The following is a 19,661-nucleotide window of genomic DNA, read 5'->3' as shown; positions in this document are numbered from 1 at the left end:
AAAGAAAAATTAGGTGTTTCTAAGTTGTATTTATTAATCCAGTTAATTAATGAGTTTATCTTAATAAGATCAAGTCTGAATTATATTTTATAATTTTTTTTCTTACTAATTTGTGTTCTTTAATATATTTGTATTTAAGTGAATTATATTTTTTCGATTTTTCGAATTTTTTCCCTCAAAGTACGATGAACTCAGTTGTGCACTCTTGAAAAAGAGAAAAAAAGAAATGCAAAACAAAATGAAGTATAGGAGAGAGAGTAATTAAATAGTTACAATGATCATGGTGGTCCCTACCTAAAAAAGTGTTCAATTCCATCAACCAATGGGAAGCCAAGAAAAAACATAGCTTTTATACTAGGTAGATATTACAAAATAAAGGTTGAAATTATACTCATCGATTATCATTTCTATCCGTAAGATTTAACCCACACGCTCAGTAAGTAAGTTATATAAGAGGCCGTGGAGCGACCACACAAATCTATGCGTAATCAAAATGGATTGATCACAAGGAACATTCTACTACCGAAGTACAGATATCAATTCTGCCCTTTCGGCTCGCTTTATTCCCAAAAAAAGCACGAAACGTAGCCGCCTAATTTTTAGATAATTACATATGAAATGGAGATAAAAATGACTAGCAAAATGATCTTCAAAACTCCTACCCTGATGCCAACATTCAATACAGCGTCCCTGACCGAAAACACAAGAGATAACAAGTAAGAATGAATAACCCACTCTTTACAATCCCATTGTTGAATCCTAGGAAACGGAAATTGCCCAATGTTGTTCACTACGTATATCAAGGATTCCAATCATAAAACCTCACAAATTCAATTTGTATAATTAAACATTTGCACAAAGCCGAGGAGCCTGTCAAGGCCGACCAGATTACCTGACCAAGATAATTGGCCTCTCATCAAAACCGGACATACAGAGCTCATGTTAGTAGTAGACATAATACCGTTGCAGTTTACATCTTTAGTAAACCACATATAATGTGATCAACTCTCATTAACAACATTATTACTACTATGACTACCTGCTCTACAACCATTAAAATGGAATTTAAGGTACGCCATCGTTTCCAAACATGGCACAATCAATTCCCGACTATTGAAGTTTGCCAGTATAATCGAAATAAGAGATTTGATCCTGAAACTAAAAGGTCAGGATTTGGCAAACAATGACTATACTCTACTCTGATGGATATGTAATGACTAATGAGGGCTTCCTGGTTTCACATAGGTTAATAAATGACTTTGTTAGGGTTATGCTCCTGAAAGGTTGGTAGACCTGGTTAATTATTGTTTTTCACAATTTCCTGGGTTTCACTAACCAAGCAAAGTTCAGTCTGGCTGGATCCTAAGTCTTCTCGAGTTTCACCGAGTCTCTCCTGCAAAAGTAGAGCACTGTTGATAACAATAGAAATAATCAACAAATATTTTAACATTACAACCATTGTATTTAAATAATGGCTACGACACCGAAACACGAAGAATCAAACAAAAATATTGAAACGACCACTGATGAATCACGATAGTAGATGCGTCCAGAACTATTAACACATTATCAAAAGGATATCCAAAGCAGATAACCCAAGAAATGGAAACAGCCAAAGACAAACACTAATTGACATTTTTTCGCTTTCAAATTCTACAGGGGCGTCATGATCCCAATACTAACACCAAAATCTATTGGTAATAACCACCCGAATAATATATCTACTTGGCAATTAGTCAGGGTAAAATTGAGATATGAAACTACTGACCTTAAGCGCAGTATTCTCTGTCATGAGCTGCTCATACTCACTCCTAATGCGATCAAGTTCTGATCTAAGATTTGTATTCTCATCTTTCAATACGTCAGCACGTTGGGCCAATTCATCACATTCAGCCTAATTACAATTTCACACAAAGATAAGTGATAAGAATTCCTTCTTGAAATTTAAGCAAGCTGTTTGACTATCAGAATGGTAGCCAGAGCCCTTGCCTGCTTACGCAATCTCGATCTCCGTGCAGATTCTCTATTTGACTGCTTACGTCTCTGTCTCTTAAGTTCCCTCTCATCCTGAAAGCAAGATGTTGACAAACAATATTATGTAGCTAGTAAAGAAACAACTATGTTTACATTTTCAATGGAGCCAAAAACCCACTATTCTTTAGGTCAGCATTAGGAAGTTTGATGAAATAAAGCAAAAGGGCACATCAAACTGATTGCACCTCTTTTAATTGTGACATAGCTGTCATTTATGCATTTTTTATCCTATTTCATTGTGTTGTGTCATTTGTCAACACAGGGGGTAAAGGTACGAATTCGTATATTCGACTAGCCCCTTGCTACCATTTGTGGGGACTTAAGGCACTAGTACAATATTGTTTGTTGCAAAACAGAAACCTTGAAATCAACAAAAACAACAATATCAAACAGACAGACATTCAGTGGTTATATACACATCTACAATAAAGTAAATACAGTTCACTAAGGTTTAGAATCCCTATCCGAGAAAGTTAAGAGAAAAAGAAAAGGCCTAGGAAAAGGCATAAGTAACAAAAGCAGCTATACAGGTTTAAAACAAAGGTAATCTGGCAAAGAAACTGAGCTCCTTTCTGTTCAGAAACTGAACCCGTTGCATGTCAAACATTGGGAGGTCAGCAACTTTCCACGGGAGGAAAAAAACAACCTCTAGTTGCGGTGGATGTCTTGGCCATTCAATTATTACACTGCCTTAAACTCAAGTCTTAACCAAGACGCACCAAATTGCAGCATTCTTTTTCTTCTCTAATTCAAAACCATTTCCAGGCTATGAAGTATTAAGGTGTACTAAACTCATTTGGAAAGACGGACAATACTGAAAACGAAAACATAGTAAGCGAGACATGAATGATCCTTCTCATAACCAAGAAGGAAACAGTTTAAAGCAAAGAGCACTTTTTGATCTCGAAGTCATACATCTCACCGTCAGCTCAACCATTACCTCAGAAATCAAATATAAGAACTAGTCTTACATGAGTTACTCTAATTATGAGAAATCTCAAAAGTTGTTCTTTTGGTTTACAGAAGTAGCAGTCTAAATTTCAAAAGCAGCTTGTAAAATGTTGTTTACGACTTATGAGAGTTAAATATTACTTTTAGTCTCCTACAATAATTTGTGTTCCAACCTTTTGGATTCCCGAAAACTCAACCAAATTTCAAAATAACTTGCCCAAATCACGAAAGTTTTAATCGTAAAACTAGACACATGAGCAAATTTGGCTAAGATAAATGATAAGGACTTATCCGACATGGATGAAGAGTAGAGCAAATTTGGCTAAGATAAATGATAAGGACTTATCCGACATGGATGAAGAGTAAAGAAACAAGACACTTTTTGCTTTCCATTGAACCATATAATTAGGCACACGTAACATAAAATCACAATCTTGTATCTCCCAGCGAACTTTGAAGTTTGCCTTTCCCAAGTCAATACACATTAAATTCTTTTATATCACAAATTTTGTAGGGACACATCTTTTATGCTTAGATTACGGGGTTTAGGCTATTTATGTTAAGGTGAACTCAAAGACCAATTGGATGTAAAATTTCTAGTTTTTTTTTGGCAACATTGACCATTAGCAATTGCTCTGATTAATAATACGAAATATTAACAAAAGTACATGAAATAGTTATATAACAAATAAGTAATTGCGATAATAAACCTGTAACCAAAGCTGTGACTGCAAGTTATCTCGTGATCCAGCTGAAACCATTCCGGCAGCTACTGCTGCAGTAACTTGTCCCCGCATAGGTGGGATGGATGATGTCGCAGGAGCACCCCAGTACTCCATACCAATATTCAAATTGGTCGCAGGCCCACTAACAGGTGTCATAGCACCTGGTCCAGTCATTGGCATGACACCCATTGCATGATTCACCATCGGGTGAGGTGCATTTACTACGCCGTTCATATGGGTGGAATTTCCATTTTGAGATGCATCACCTACAATATTGTAAAGCATATTTTACATATACTTTAGAAATGAAAATAGTAGAACAGTAAAGGTGGTGTCAGAATAAGAAAAGGCGCATATATGCAACCTTCTGTCACTTCTGGTCTTCCTTCAGATTTCATTGACGAGTCCTGTAAAAAATCACCCATGTCATGAGCGGCGGTATCAAAGACACTAACAAAGGTGCATTTCAACAGATTGTCAAGATCACAAGTAGGGGGAACTAAAGATACAAGTCTTTAATTTCGTTAAGCCTTGGACAAAAATCAATCTCAGATCCCAAGTCATCCAAGAGAAATATATTGAAATTATCCTAAATGCAGAAAATAAACAAAGTGGATTGTGGAAGTTTACTTGAAAATACAGATGTGTTGAAATTACTTGAAAATCCACACATAATACTTGAAAGCAAACATTAAGCAAGAAACCAAATAAGCTAAGATATACATCTACAATGATAGGCCGCAAAAGTGGAATATAGTGTTTTTAAGGTTTTGGGGTGAGGCGATCATTGGAAAGTAAAACAAGGCGTAAATGCTTAAGATACTGATTCCTATAAAGCATCGACACATTGTCAATACATAATAGAACACGTAACAGAGGAAGACCTTAGCAAAGAAGACCAAAAAATTTATCAAAACCATCAATGTTCTCACATCTATAACTCAAAGACCTCCATTTGTCATCGCTCCCAAGTTCTTCCCAGTGATTTTACCTGGTCATAACTCTCGTAAAACGTCATTTCTGAAGGACGTTAATTCAGAAGATGAACTCTCATTAACTGTTAATGTTACTTAAAAAATAAACTGATGATTGAAGTATTCCCCTCCCCCTTCGGCCCTCCCCCACCCCACCTCACCCCCAAGGGCCCCAACCACACACACACACACACACCCCTCTATGCATCATACTTAATACCTTTTTTTTCCAGAAGACTCTTATTACTGTTAATAGTAGTGGCTATGTTACTCGGACTCTTCAATATACTTCGTGTACCCGTGTCGGACACTCGACACTTGGACATGGGTAGGACACTCGGACACTTCATTTTGGACCAAAAACATGAATTTTTGTCATAAAATAGCCGTATCCGACACTTGGACACGTACCCGTGTGGGATACTTCTAACCGAGTCCGAGCAACATAAGTTAATACTACTATTTGTGTTTGCCATTTTAATTCCCAGCGTGTATCACTCATTGTGAAGGCTGAAATAGCATTTTAAAATTTAAAGTAAAATGGACTACAGTAACTGATGGCTAGAGAATAAGGAGCAGTTTTTAACTTCATTGTGACATCTTTATAATAAATTCAACAATAACCCACAACTTCGGTAGGATTTTATATTATACATCAGTTTCAAAAAGTTCCAATTACAGTAAGAAAAATGGGAGGGGAACAGAGGAGTCAAAGTTACCTACTTAAGTTTTCTCTCACTTTGACAGCTAACAGGGGAGCCAAATGACAGTACACTCGGGCTTTCAATCGCATATGAGAAATGCACCAAGTTGGGCCGCTAATTGTCAGCTTATATCTATGTTACTTTGACTCTTTACTTCTGGGGTCATACCCGTATCTATAAAACAAGCAAGAATATCGGTATGTACCAGACCCTTGCTAATCTAACACTACCCACTGTTGATAAAGAAAGGGAGGCTTGCAAATATAATAAGAGTAAGAGAATGTGAATGAATGATATAGAGCATGATTTTGGACGATTTCAATGCCTTTTGTCTCAAACATCTCTCAATAATCATTTACAGAAATGTGTTTTTCAAAACTTATACCTACATTTCTGTTTTGGGGCAGGCCCCCCGTAGTGGTCCATGCCCCATACCCACATCCTCATTACAAGATATAGTCCTTGTGTATCAATATTGAGTCATAATGAGTCCTCACACTTCGATATGTAGTTATGTAGTCATATCTGACAATATGTCATTGTTCCCCGAATCCAACTTCCAAGTAATATAAGCTATAATGTTCAGTTTTACAAGGCGCGATAAGTTGATGACTTCCTAAGGTAACGGTGCTTAGAGTGAGGCAAACACCTATTACCCACCACAATTTTTTTTTCTTTCAATTTGTTAATCCTTCCAATTTTACGCCTACACTAATGAATAAATGAGTGGGGGGAAAGGGGGGAGCAGCAAATATTAGGATAACTGGTTAACAGTGACAACTAAAGTCATTACTTTACCCCTTAATTACTTTTCTAAAATCTCCCACTTCATTTCCTAATGCTATTCTTCAGTACTTAAATCTCTGACTGATAAACTCCTAATGCAAAAGTTGGAGATAAAAGGGAGAATATTTAGCAGCGGAATTTAAAATTAATGGGTTTTAAGATATAAAATCGTTGTTTCTGTAGATTTCTTTTTTCAGCTTTAAACTTTCCTTTTAATAAGCAGAAAGTACGTTTACCAACCAGGGAAAAAAATAATATATAAAACATTCAGCACAGTGAAATAGAATGTTCAGAAAGTTTTACATTCTGAGAATTTGCATCACTTCCTTCACTTGAGCCGTCACTTCCACTCTCAGCGCTGCAATTATAACACATTTCATGAGCAAAATATCATTTTATATTGCAAGCTGGACTCGATTTTCCTATATAGATAGGGATAAATCCAAGAGATGGAGATAAGATACAAAACAAGTAAAATTCTCCAAAAGTATCTATCATTTGCACATAGCGATTATAGCGATTTTTTTAAAAAAATTCTTCCTTTTTCATGTATTTATTTATTTACTCCCTCCATTTTTTTATCTTCCCATTTCCTTTTATAGGGTCAAACTTAGAAAACTTTGACCGTAAATAAGTCGAAAAACAAAAATTGTTAATAAATAAAACTAAAATATTTCCATTTATTATCAAAAGATGTTTCACAAAATATTATTTTCAATAATAAAATTCTATATACATGTCAAAATTTGCGGTCAAAGTACCGTCTTAGAGACTGCGTAAAAGCAAATGAAGTGATAAAAAATGGAGGGAGTATTGATATATTTTGTCGATATCATAGTTATTCAATAACTAGTTTATCATAATATCTACTTGTGTTCTAAAGCTTTTTGCCCATGATCAGAGAAGAAAGAAAGGCCCACGAGAATAAATAAAAAATCAGCCAAAAAAGCCTTCCATTTGGTTATTTGGTATTTATACCATAAAATTAGCAACACAAATCTGTTGATAACATCCAAGATTGAGTTTCAATATACCTTTTGGAGCAGGCACCATTAGCTGATGTCCCTGTTGTTTTACCTTCTTCGTTAGTTGTCCCAGTAATCATATTCAAACTACCTAGACTCCCTCTCATTCTTTTTACAGGCAATTTCCCTTTCCCCTCAGGCTGCTTACTGTCTGTATCCGCACTTCCAGGAGTATTTCCCTACAAAAAAAAACACGACAATTTACTTTAATGAGCTTCTCAATATTATATTTTCAAATAGATGAGAGCGAAGGATAGCTAATAACTCACTGAAGCCTCAGCCATGCCATTTGGAGACGGCATTGCAAATGGAGCATAAGGATAAGAACCCTGTCCATGTATAATTTGCATCCACACAATTAAAACCAAATCCCATATAAAAAGAATAAAATGTGAAGCTAAGCTAGTTTTACCATTCTTACCGGAGGAAGAGATGGGTGTGCATATAAACCACCGTGAGGATACATGGCTACATATGGATGAGGTGGAGTACCATATGGAGGCATCATATGCTGCACAATAATCAAAAGATGATATAAATGTTTCCAAGAAGCTTGTGATAAGTGCCGAAAGATACATTTCTAATAGAGCTCAAGACCAGTTATCAGTTTTAATAGAAATGGAAACAAGACACTCCAAAAATGCCAAAGATAACTTTCCATTCAATCTATACTACCAAACCAAAAGAGGCTAAAGCATGGATGATCACAAAATAAGAAAAAAAAAAGATGACGGTCGAACTAAAATCAATGCGGAGTACGACTGATAAAATCACATATGTTGCCAACGTACCTGAACACCCCACATGTAGGGGTGAGCTTGTGGACTAGAAGCTAAGAAGCCATGTGGAGGAATAGGTGAGTATGCCTGTTTAACAACCGAAAATACATCAACACTCCTTATACCAAATCTCTACAAATTACTATAATCCCAAGAGAATTAGGTATTATGTTTCACCAAATCCTTCCATCCAAACAAAGTAAGTGCTACTCAAACTATCCACTCTCCACGTCGGCCCTTCACCACACCAAATAAGATGGCACTTGGACACTCTAAACAGCTTCACATCTAACCCTAAAATCAGCCGAATTCACGCATTCGGATATTTAATGCTAATTTAAAAGAAGAATTACACTCCAATTCTTGCACAAACCTGAAAACCAGACCACTCAGGGTTAACAGTCGCCGTGCTTGTGGCCAAAAGCTGCTCCTAAACAGCACATTCAGCAAATTAATAAGCATAATTTACTACAATAAAACATTCTAAATTACAAGACCAAAACATTCACAGCAAAAATATCAAAATTAAGCAAAAAAATCATACTGCGGCGCTCGTTGCAGGTGGCGTCTTCGGCTCCTTAGCTGCTTTATCCGTTTCACCATTACCCATAATTCAAATTCCAAATTCTAGCTCTACAAGTTCATCCTATAAAACACAAAAATTACCACAATTAACACCATAATTAACAAATTAAACTGAAACCCAACAAAACTAAACAACTGAAGATATAAACTTTACCGCAAAATTAAGGAATCAAACGACCTGGTTGATTGAAACCTAAACTATTGAAATTAAGTGAATTAAGCAAAATCAACGTGAGATGGAGGGATTTGGGGCAAAAAAATGAGGGTTCAGCAGCGAAATTAGATGAATTTAGCAAAGGGAAAAGGAATTGAAGAATTGTGTAAGATGAAATCAAAGAATTGGAGTTTGATGAATTGAATTGGATGAAATTAGGGTTTCAGTTTTTTTCTGTTAGGAAGGGAAAAGATGAGTCAATTTTCGTCGCCGTGGCGAGACATTGTTGCGTGGATTTTTATTTTCTTTTTTTGAGATCTATTTTATGTGGCAATATGACGAGGACAATGACCGTGTGATACGTGGATTAGTTTGACACTCGTGCGTTACGACGAGATAATTAACTTAGTTAATGTTATATCTTATCTCTAATTATTTGTTTAAAAATGATTAAAATATCTTTTAAATAAAATAAAGGGTTTTTCGTCAGAATGTACCTAACATTTACGCTCATTTGTACCAAGGTATCTAACATTTTTTTTTTGCCCAAACATACCTAATATTTACTATGTCTATGTCTTGTTGTACCAAATGACCATTTCCGTTAAAAAAAGCCAATAGCCGTTAGTTGACTGACGGAATATCCTTCTTATCACTTCATGTCTTCACTTGAAAACCCCTAATTTTTTCCCTCCTATTTTTTCCCTCCAATTTTTTCCCTCAATTTATCAGATTCCCTTTCATCCCCCATTACTTTTTTTACATCCATCTTCTTTCATCTCTCTAAATATCAATCTTAACAAACATGTCTACCTCAAACTCGACAAGAAATTCGTCAAAGGTTGTTGCCAACTGTTGGTGCGGCATTCCCGCTGCTGTGAAAACTTCATGGACCTTCCAAAATCCCAGTCGAAAGTTCATTGCGTGCAAGTTCTACAATCCAGAGACGGATATGCGTGGTTGCAGGTTCTTCAATTAGATTGATGAAGACATGACTTGTTGGCAAATAAGTGATATTAATGATTTGTTGAATGAACAAAGGAGTCTTAAAAATGAATTTAAGAAACAAAATAAAGAGGTAGATGATGCAAGGAAGCTGGCTTTTGAGTTGGAGATGCTAAAGAAAGAGACAAAGAGGAACAAATTCATGTTAGGTTTAATGTTTCTTGTAATCTTTGTACTGTATGGAAAGATGGGTTAGTTTATGGCTTAATTGTATCTCAAAGTCACTACCTTGAGAAGCAATAATTATGTAATGTATTTCATTTAGAAATACTGAATGAAATTTACTAAGTAAACTGACTAGCTTTTTCAGTTACATTTTGTTTGTGTGTAATAGTTTGAGTAGCAGCATGTTCTTATTATGTTTTCTTCATTTATTTATGTTAGACCCAAACAATATAGGAAACAACTGCAAATTCTTCATTTACGCGAAAACAATTAGCCATAACTGCACATTCTATTCCAGAATGTTTTGACAAAAATAAAATCATTCTTAATGTTGGATGACAAGCTATTAAAAGAAGTTAGATGAACAATTGGGTGACACAAAACTAGTTTTATATTAAGTGCATTGAACTTCAAGTACAAACTTTTAATTGTTTCACCAAAATACAACTAAAAGTTAGCAAAAAAGAACCATTGTTTGAAATCCTAATACATAAGAAACTGATTACCAACAACAAATTCTACACCCAAATTATGGCATTGTGCGTGAAGAAGAAGCATCAGCATTATCCACAGTAGCTACCTGATCAGTTTGGGTAGGTTGTGGATGACCTTATGTTAGCTGCACCTCGTCTTGGTTCACTCTGAAAGTTGCAAGTCTTCTGAGGTGTCTACTCATCTGAGATTGCACAACTCTTACTGGATTTTTGCATCCTTTCTTGTTGTGACCAAGTGTTCCACAATTAGTACATTTTTTTTGCGCGTTTCTCTTCTTCACAATCTACCTTCCTTCAATCTCCCCAGCTTCTTTTCTCCTTTTCTTAGAACTAAGCCTCCCTAGCATCTTCCTAAATTATGGTATAACACTCACTATATAACAAGTTTACTAATGAAGACAAGATGCTTTTGTTTGTAGACTGATATTTTGGGTTAATGTTCTCAATTGTGTGATTCTCTAGATTTTTGTTGATGTGGAGTAAGTGGATGTTGGCGTCTTGACCCGTTTCTCGGTCGATGTCGTGAGGAGTTGTCAGCATCTTGACTGTCTCTCGGTCAATGATGTTGAATGCCTACTTTGCTCTCCTGTCAAAGCAGAAAATCAGGTTATGTGAGATGCTTCGTAGCTTCCGAAGATTTTCGTAACCAGTCAGGTTATATCGAGTTATCGACATAGAGATGCTTGCGGCAAAAGCTTTCTAAGTCCCTTTTGAATCTGCAATATTCAAGTTTCTTAATGGCTTAACTTATTTTGAAGTTCCTCTAACCGAGTTTCATGGTGTTTTTTTAACCCCGTTGATCGTAACATCTTTCGGTTGTCCGTTTATATTGTTTAATTAATACAGTACTCTCTAAATTCATTTAATTTCCATAAGTTTAATTAGAAATCTCACATATGTGGACCAACCGTACTAACAGAACTCGGTCTCAAAGTAGTATAGACCATCACTGGCCAACAAGATCGATTGTGTTGTAAATTAGTACCATTTTCTTTTGTTTTCTTTTTTTATTCTTTTAGAATTGTATTTTGAATACGTGTTTGATGAGGGTCGAAATGTCGTCTATTCTCCCTAATCAAACTCTATTTATAATCTCAACAAGCTATTCTTAGTAGAGCAGTAAGTAAAGGTCGGATCCCAAGGGACGGGTATTGTATTGATTTATCGGTTGTAGAAAGCTATGTCTTTGGTGTCACAAATTGGGTTGAGGTCGAGAGTTGCAATCTAAACTACTTAACAAAGAAAATGTAAACAAGTGAAAAGCAAAGCAAAGTAAGTAAAAGAAGGTGTAAACAATTGACTAAAGCCACTAGGGTGTCATGGATTCATAGGGGAATCATGATGAGATCACATAAATAAGTTTCATAGATGCAAGCAATTTATTGTTGTAGTGGAATCGAGTTAGTTTATATCTTACAATTCCTAGGAAGTTTTGGGTCTCGGAGCCGAGTCGATCAAGACTTTACAACACCTACAACGACTTAATTCTCTCTATTCAACTATATGCATGGTCTAACAAGCCTTGAGTTAGTTTATATCTTACAAGTCTTGTTGAAAGGATAAGAGATTCATGCTAGGTTGTAAATCAAGCATTTCATCTAGCATAACATGTGCATAAGTTGAAAGTACAACAAGCAAGCATTCATATGAACTTATTAAGTAAAGATCTACCCTATGATTAACTCCCCTAATCCTCCCATTAACCCTAATTAAGGAACTACTCACTCATTATCATGATGAACATGCTAACTGTAATACCCCGTAATTTCGTAAGCGTTTATAAGAATAATTTATGTAATTTGAATAATTAATTAAAAGGTTAATATTTAATGATTGCAATAAGACGGAATAATATAATAAAATAATGAATGTGTCGGGATTGTGCGTTGGGCCATAATAATAACAATAACAATAACAATAACAATAGTAACAATAGTAATAATAATAATAATAATAATAATAATAATAATAATAATAATAATAATAATAATAATAATAATAATAATAATAATAATAATAATAACAACAACAATAACAATAACAATAACAACAACAATAATAATAATAATAATAATAATAATAATAATAATAATAATAATAATAATAATAATAATAATAATAATAATAATAATAACAATAATAACAATAATAACAATAATAATAATAACACTCTTTTCGACATCTGCTATAGATCTGGTATTACTGCGGGAAAGGAGGTTGATATCGGTTTGGTTGATGGACATGGTGGCTCTCTTCGTCCTGCGGATTTATTGCTTTATTCTTGGGACATGGGGCGTGATGTGTGCGTTGACTTGACAGGTTCTTCTCCTTTGACTCAAAGCGGGATGACGGATTTTGTGCTGGCGGGTTGTCGGCCGATCTTTGTCTTTCAGCGAAAGTGTGCTAAGTATGGGGATTTGTGCGTGTAGCGGGGTTATGGTTTCCTTCCTTTCTCTTTCTCTTCACTTGGGGAGCTGGGTTCGGATGTTGTTGCCTTGCTCAAGCGGATCCAGAAATTCTCGGTATCTCAGGATGCGGGGGCTCGGGTGGCCGCTTACATTTTTACTAGACTTAGCTTTGCTATTGCTAAGGGTGTGGGAGCCTAGATTGTCTCTCGGCTCCCCACCAATTTCATGTAAACTTTTATTTTTCTTTTAATGAAAGCTGCGCGCATCCTTCTATAATAATAATAATAATAAGGGTAAATTGATAAATTATACCTTGTATAACACACTTTTTCAAATTTTATACCTAAGATAATTTTTTTTCAAAACTTATACCTAACATCCTTATTTTTCACAAACTTAATACCAAATCTCAATTCCGGCGACTAAAATGACTGAATTCCATTTAAATTCTATTGTTTATAATAAAAAATGTTATTATTGGACAATTTTGCCCTTACTTTAATTTGTCCAACATAAAATCATAAACCCAATAATCACCCACCAAGCCTAATCCCCACCACAGCCACCACCCACACTTGACGACATCCGCAGCTACCTTCGATGTCTCCGACGGTCTCTCTTCCCCACCAATTCAACTCTAGTTTTCCCAAACCCTCCCTTCTCAAACTACCACCCAACACACATTATATTCACACTCAAACCATAACCCGCCTCATCCTCATCCATCAGACCACCACCCTTATCCGCCGTCGCCGACCACTCGGATCTCACTGCCTTTAACAATTTCTCACCTTTCTCTCTTCATTTTACTTATGTCGCCGCCGAACCCAACCCGTCCTCTTCGAAGCACGCACAGATCTCGATTTCGTGGAAAGACAGTGAATTTTAAGGGCGCCTGAAAGTTTGGCTTTGAGGAGCACGTGTGTTTTGTGGTTCTTAAGGTTGTTAATGGTGGGTTGGTGTCCTGTTTTCGGGGATGGACAAGGGGTGACGTGGATAGGGTGGTGATTGTGGTGGGTGGGGAATATGGTGGGGTTAAGGTTGTTGAGGTGGGTGTTTGAGCGAGAAAGAGGGCGCCGATGACGATCTGGCAGAAAACTAGCACCGATGAAGGGGGTGTATGTGGTGATAGTGGTGGATGTTTGATTGGATTATCTAGTGGGGAAATAGCTGATAGGCAAAATGGGTGTTGATGGGTTAAAGGGTAAGGGTAAGGGTAAATCGGTCACTTTATCTTTTTTTCGGCCGGAATTTCAACTTGGTAGTAAGTTTGGAATAAATGAATATTTTAGGTATAAGTTTTTAAGAAAATTTATCTTAGGTATAAAATTTGAAAATGTGTGTTATAATAGGTATAAGTTATCAATTTACCCTAATAATAATAAGATTTTGGATCATATGAGAATGGCACAAGCGTGAGAACGGTGAGAACGCGCGTCAGTCGTTGGATCTTGTCTGACGCGGCTAATCTAAGGGCCTATAACGCGCGCTCCTTTACCAAAACTTGAGGGCTTTGTCTTTCTTTTTTCCTGAAATTTACCTCGCGCTTCTTCGTTAAGCTTTCAACCATGGATTCCGACCTTCTTTGTTAAGCTTTCAACTATTTCTCTCTCCTTATTCTCTGTAGAGTTGCATTTTCGTCTTTCTGTTGGATTTTCTCTTACCTATTTCGTCATGAAGGTATATACTGTTTAGCTTCAAGCTTTTTTCGATTTCGTCCTTAATTTATTTAGTCCGTTTTATGTAACTCTACTGTAACCTAAATTAATGTTTCTTATGTTCATTTTGCCGGATTATTCATTTATTGATGAATTTTGAGTTCAGTATTGTTGTTAAAATCGAAATTTGCGTTTTTATTTGCATGCTATCGGAATTTGTATTTGTCGCATTGTTTGTTGATTTTGTAACTTGCTTATACATTTCGATTTGTTTGTTGTTTTTTAGTTTGATCTAATTTGTGCTTTTTTGGATTTTTATTGAATTTAAAGTACTTTTAACGTAAGTAGCATCAATTTAAGACCACATGCAAAAGGTCATAATTGCGTGCACATTATTGTTGTAGATCATGCACATTTCAATAAAACTGATAGGACATTTCTTCGTGAAACGTGTACAACACAACACAACTCATTAATACTACATGCAAAACTACTTTCAGTTATTGAAGCGCAAAGGCGATCCTGGAACTGTTACACGCCGTATTTCTCCGAGGTTGAACAACCTCGGTCCCCACGTTGATGATCCTACTCCAACGTTCTCCCGTATTACCACCCGGATGTCACCTAAAAGTTTTGTTGATGTCCTTCGACACCTTGATTACAATCAATGGTGTGCTCTGGAAGAGATTGGTTTTTCTTCATTGTTCTGGCTAAGGGTTACAAGGCTTCCTTTACGCCTTGGTTATTGGTTAATTGAGAACTACAACCCGTATTCGGATTTCATCATTCTACCTGATAAACAACGCTTTCGTGTTTTCGCTTCTTGTATTCATGATCTTTGTTGGCCTCCCAATTGGAGGAAAACCTGTTTTACTTTCATGCTGTAGTGACGAAGATGCAGAATGTGATGCGTTTTACGCGCATTGGAAAGCTCAATTTCATGTTGATGGTCAAGTGGATATCAAGACCCTTACAGAGCATATTATTTGTCACGATGATTACAGTGATCAATTTAAGATTAATTTTGTGGTGCTTGCTGTCTCTTTGTTAATGCGCAACAATCAGAAGCCGCTCGTCAATCACCATGTACTAAAATCGCTGAGGAATGTGTCTGCCATTGGTCATCTTGATTGGTGTCAATTTGTCATGGAGAGTTTGCGGTATAACACAAAGGATTGGGTCAAGAAGGGGAAGAAGAATCACTTTGGTGGACCTCTCCTGTTTCTAATGGTACAAATCTTCTGAGTTACATCTATTGTTAGTTATTATGGTTTTAAAACCTGCCATTTTCCAGTCATAATCCTGTTTTTACTTGCAGCTTGTTTATGTTGACCGTGTTGTCCATGAAAAACGATTCGTAGAAAGAGATTATTATACTATTTTGAATTGGACATCTGCTGCATTTTTCTCAAGGAAAAAGCAGGAGATGGAAGCTGGTCAGTTTGGTCTTGGTCGTGTAAAAGGTCGACCGGTGGAAAGAATTAGATTTTCTCATCCATGTAGACAAGTGGTTGAAAAAGTGCGGAGAGTGTCGAGGGATGTTAGTACTGATACAAAATCTCCAATTTCGTACTCGTCTCCGGAGGTATATCCATTGATTCTCGAAGTATTCACTATTCCTTTTCAAGATTCACTTTGAAATATTTTCTTTGTACCTTCATAGTACTAAAAATGTACCTTCATAGTACTAAAGATGTACCTTCATACTGTCCCTTGTCTAGGAGTTTGCAGATGACTACACTGCTTCAGCAAAGAGAGTCATGGAAGATATGGTTGTGTTAGATGAGAAATACGCGGTTGGTTTGCAATGTTTCCCAGGTGAAGAGTGTGTCAAACAGGCCCATTCAAAGAATCGAATTTGTATATTTGACATATGGTGGTGGTACCGAAGATGTGTCGTGTGCACCGTCGTGGGAATCAAAGACACCTGGATGAGGATGAACAGTTTATTTTCGTAGAAAATGCGGTGAGAAAGCGTGCAAATTGAAACTTGCTCGTGCTAAACACAGAGAACAATGTGCTAAGTGGAGAAATTCATCCGTACACATCCTTTGGTGAATTTTCGTTCGATTTAGGGTTGGAGAAAGACTTTCCTGAGAGTGAGGCAATGTTAGCCGCGACTAAAGGGGTTAAACGGGATCGCCCATCACTTTGGTGAATCTTCTTCACCGCCAAAAGGGTTCATTTCATGGCAAGTCCTTCCTATATACCTCTATCCAGCAACAAGCAACAGTCATCTCGTTTTGATCCGCTGTTTTCTGCTATCCAAGATGACACCAATGTGTTAACACCTCTTAATGCGGTGCACCTTCAAGTGGCTGAATATGTTTTCAGTGACCGGGGCACTAACAATCATCGTTCCAGGTAATCTAAAATGTGTACTTGCTAAATTACCATTTTGTGATGTCATTTTCACTGTTTCACACCTGACAAGTAATTTGATATATTTTTTCCTCTAGTGAGCACTTATATTCGTACAAGACTTATTTTGCAACGCGAATGCATTTGTGGTCATTAAAGCCGTCTGAACATGTTTTGAGTGTTGTAATTGATTGCTGGTCATCACATTTGAATTGTAAAGAGGAAGAAAATAATCTTGGTACTCCGAAGCGGTTCTTTTTTACCACGCTTGTGCATGTAAGTACATTTACATACACTCTTAAATGCTATGTGTAATATGTATTTTGAAATATTGTACTTCCCTCTTTCGTTACTTTCCCATGCAGTCTGTATTAGCGAAACCCAGCCCAGGTTTAAGTGATGAAACTATTTATGAATTATTCGAGGCTCGTGTAAAAATGGAGTTGCAGCTTTTCCCGAGAATAGACATAACTTCAATCGCACTCGTAAGTTGTTATTGTTTGCTTGAAATACTTTGCAATTTTCTTTGCCATTGTTGTATTGCATTTTTAAAAATTGAGTCATACTATTATCCCATAAGTCCTTTCTTTTTTTGTTTAATTCCAACTACTAAACCCATTTGAACCTCAACTTGTATATACCCATTTTATATTAAAAAAGTTCAGATTAGGCCAAATTAGGATAAATGGCCATTTAACACAATGTTAATGCTATAATTTCTCAATTTACTTTCTAAACGTACTAAATGTACTTTTTAAACATTTACAATGTTAATGTTGTAATTTCTCAATGTGGGGAATATCTAATATGCATAAGAGCAGTTGCAACTATATGCACACGTTGGGAACATAGACCATGAGTCATACTATCATTCCATGTCTGCATTCTGCTTTTGGTTTATTTCAACTGCTTGAGTCAAAGGGAATTTTCTTTGCGTTTGTATTAAATGAGGTCACTTTATATTGCAATGTACCGTTCTCATTTTTTACATGTGCCTCACGATTAGTTAAAATGTACCCTTCCAAGAGTTTGACTGTACTTATGGTTGTACGTCATTTGTTTTGTAATTTCAGTTTTTTTTTCCCAATTGTACACGAGAAACACTTCTTCTTATACATGGTTGACCTGGTGAGGAAGCGTTTCGTCATTCTTGACAACTCACTCTCAGATGAAGACGCCATCAAGAAATATGGTGTATCTCCACCCATTAATGATATATTTGAATTTGACACATTCTTGTTGTTCTATTGAATTGGGACTATTAGTCGCGCTTAACACTGGTTTAAAATGTTTTGTCATAGATTGATGCTCTTGGAAGGTTTTTGGGTGAGAACCCAAAAACTTCTGACTCTAGGAACGTTGTGTTGGCTATGGATCCCATTGTTGCAAAGCTTAGTTGGAGAAATAACTACAATGTTGATGACTGTGGTATATACACAATGAGACACATGGAAACATTTATGGGATTAATCTCTTGGAAATGTGGCCTGATGAAAAATGATGTGAGTGTTGGTTCTTATTTTAAAGAAATTCATATTCATTGTATTTTGCCTATCTCGTTAATTGTGGCTTCTGTTTTGCAGCGGAGCGTGCTTAAAGTGTTACGATACAAATATCTATGCACATTACTAATGTTCGACCACAACGATTGCAGTGAAACTGTCGCTGATCATGCGAAGAAGGGTCATTTCTCTAAAGCTAGTGATTACATTTAATGTTCAAATATTATCTACGCAGTACGTTAGAATTTGTCTGATGACACCCCTGTTCATGTAGTATGATGTTTTAAATTCTAGTGTACGTTAGTATGTGTAATGATTTGCAATTGCATAAGCAAAATGTTCAATTTGTGAACCAATGTTTAGTTGCACTTAATTAAAGTACTTCTTTATCTATTTTTAGCGTGCTATTTACTTGAACGTTATTATCTCCTTGAATAGCGACTTATGATGTACTGAATTAGCAAAATAATATAATGTACATTTCAGGTATGCTTTTAAATCTATTTTGTAAAACAGTACATGCACATTATGAACATACATAATGGACATTTGAATTAAATTGAAAGCACATTTATTTCTATTATACATTAAAAACAGGAAAATAGGTCTAAAATCACGTCAAAGATCTATCTATAGCGACATCATAATCTAAGTATATGAATAAACTTTTGAAGTTTTCTATCTTATTAAACGATCACATGCATTACAATTTAATTAATGTTTCATGTTCTTTTTAAAATAATTTAATCCAAACAGTGCTTAATGATATTTTAGTTGCACCTAATTATCAGAACATGCACATTATGAATATAGATAATGGACATTTTAATTAAACTGTTTACATAAATTACATAATATACAGTGTAAACAGGAAAACCTGTTTAATAAACTGTCAAAGATCTATTTTTAATCCCTTCCCAAAAAAAAAGGTTCACTCGCCCCTTGTTGGGTGTCTTTTGGTCTTGCGGCCGTACAAACCACACATAAGGGAAAGGGTTTAAAGTTGGATTAGGCGGATTCGCGGTAGCGGTCTGCCTAATCCAACCCTAAACCCTTTCCCGTCCCGTTTTAGGATACCCGACCCTCTAGTTTTAATCCCGTCCCCAAAAAGGGTTCAGTCGCCCCCTCTAGGGTGTCTTTTGGTCTTGCGGCCGTTCATAATCCAACCCTAAACCCTTTCCCATGCCGTTTTAGGATACTTGGCCCCCTAGTTTTAATTTCGTCCCCAAAAAGCGTTCACTCGTCCCCTCTAGGGTGTCTTTCGATCTTGTGGCCGTTCGTAATCTAACAACTTGAGCTAATTTGTACATTATGAATGTCGAAAAAGTACATTTAGAACTTTTAGAAAATA

At 36.1% G+C, this 19,661-nt stretch overlaps 1 protein-coding gene across 3 annotated transcripts; it reads right to left on the bottom strand.

Moving 5' to 3' along the window:
- Nucleotides 1–806: 806 nt before the first annotated feature.
- LOC141607989 (bZIP transcription factor 16-like) lies at nucleotides 807–9,026 on the bottom strand. 3 transcript variants are annotated; one of them, XM_074427341.1, is made up of 13 exons: nucleotides 8,718–9,026; nucleotides 8,523–8,624; nucleotides 8,352–8,408; nucleotides 7,991–8,065; nucleotides 7,621–7,710; nucleotides 7,469–7,528; nucleotides 7,209–7,378; nucleotides 6,478–6,532; nucleotides 4,075–4,117; nucleotides 3,696–3,976; nucleotides 1,990–2,067; nucleotides 1,769–1,894; nucleotides 807–1,393 (listed from the first exon to the last, which is right to left on the bottom strand). In XM_074427341.1, the coding sequence occupies exons 2-13, from the start codon at nucleotides 8,586–8,588 to the stop codon at nucleotides 1,298–1,300; spliced, it is 1,197 nt and encodes a 398-aa protein (XP_074283442.1). In that variant the 5' UTR covers nucleotides 8,589–8,624; nucleotides 8,718–9,026; the 3' UTR covers nucleotides 807–1,297. The 3 variants fall into 3 exon arrangements, with proteins under 3 accessions (XP_074283442.1, XP_074283453.1, XP_074283448.1); XM_074427352.1 differs by having other exon boundaries at nucleotides 8,352–8,402; nucleotides 8,718–9,005; XM_074427347.1 differs by having other exon boundaries at nucleotides 8,742–8,830.
- Between the last annotated feature and the right edge of the window lie 10,635 nt (nucleotides 9,027–19,661).

Source organism: Silene latifolia, chromosome 1 (assembly GCF_048544455.1).
Source record: "Silene latifolia isolate original U9 population chromosome 1, ASM4854445v1, whole genome shotgun sequence".
Taxonomy (NCBI): domain Eukaryota; kingdom Viridiplantae; phylum Streptophyta; class Magnoliopsida; order Caryophyllales; family Caryophyllaceae; genus Silene; species Silene latifolia.
The sequence above is the reverse complement of the archived record's forward strand: the minus strand, read 5'-3'. Positions and strand labels throughout refer to the sequence as shown.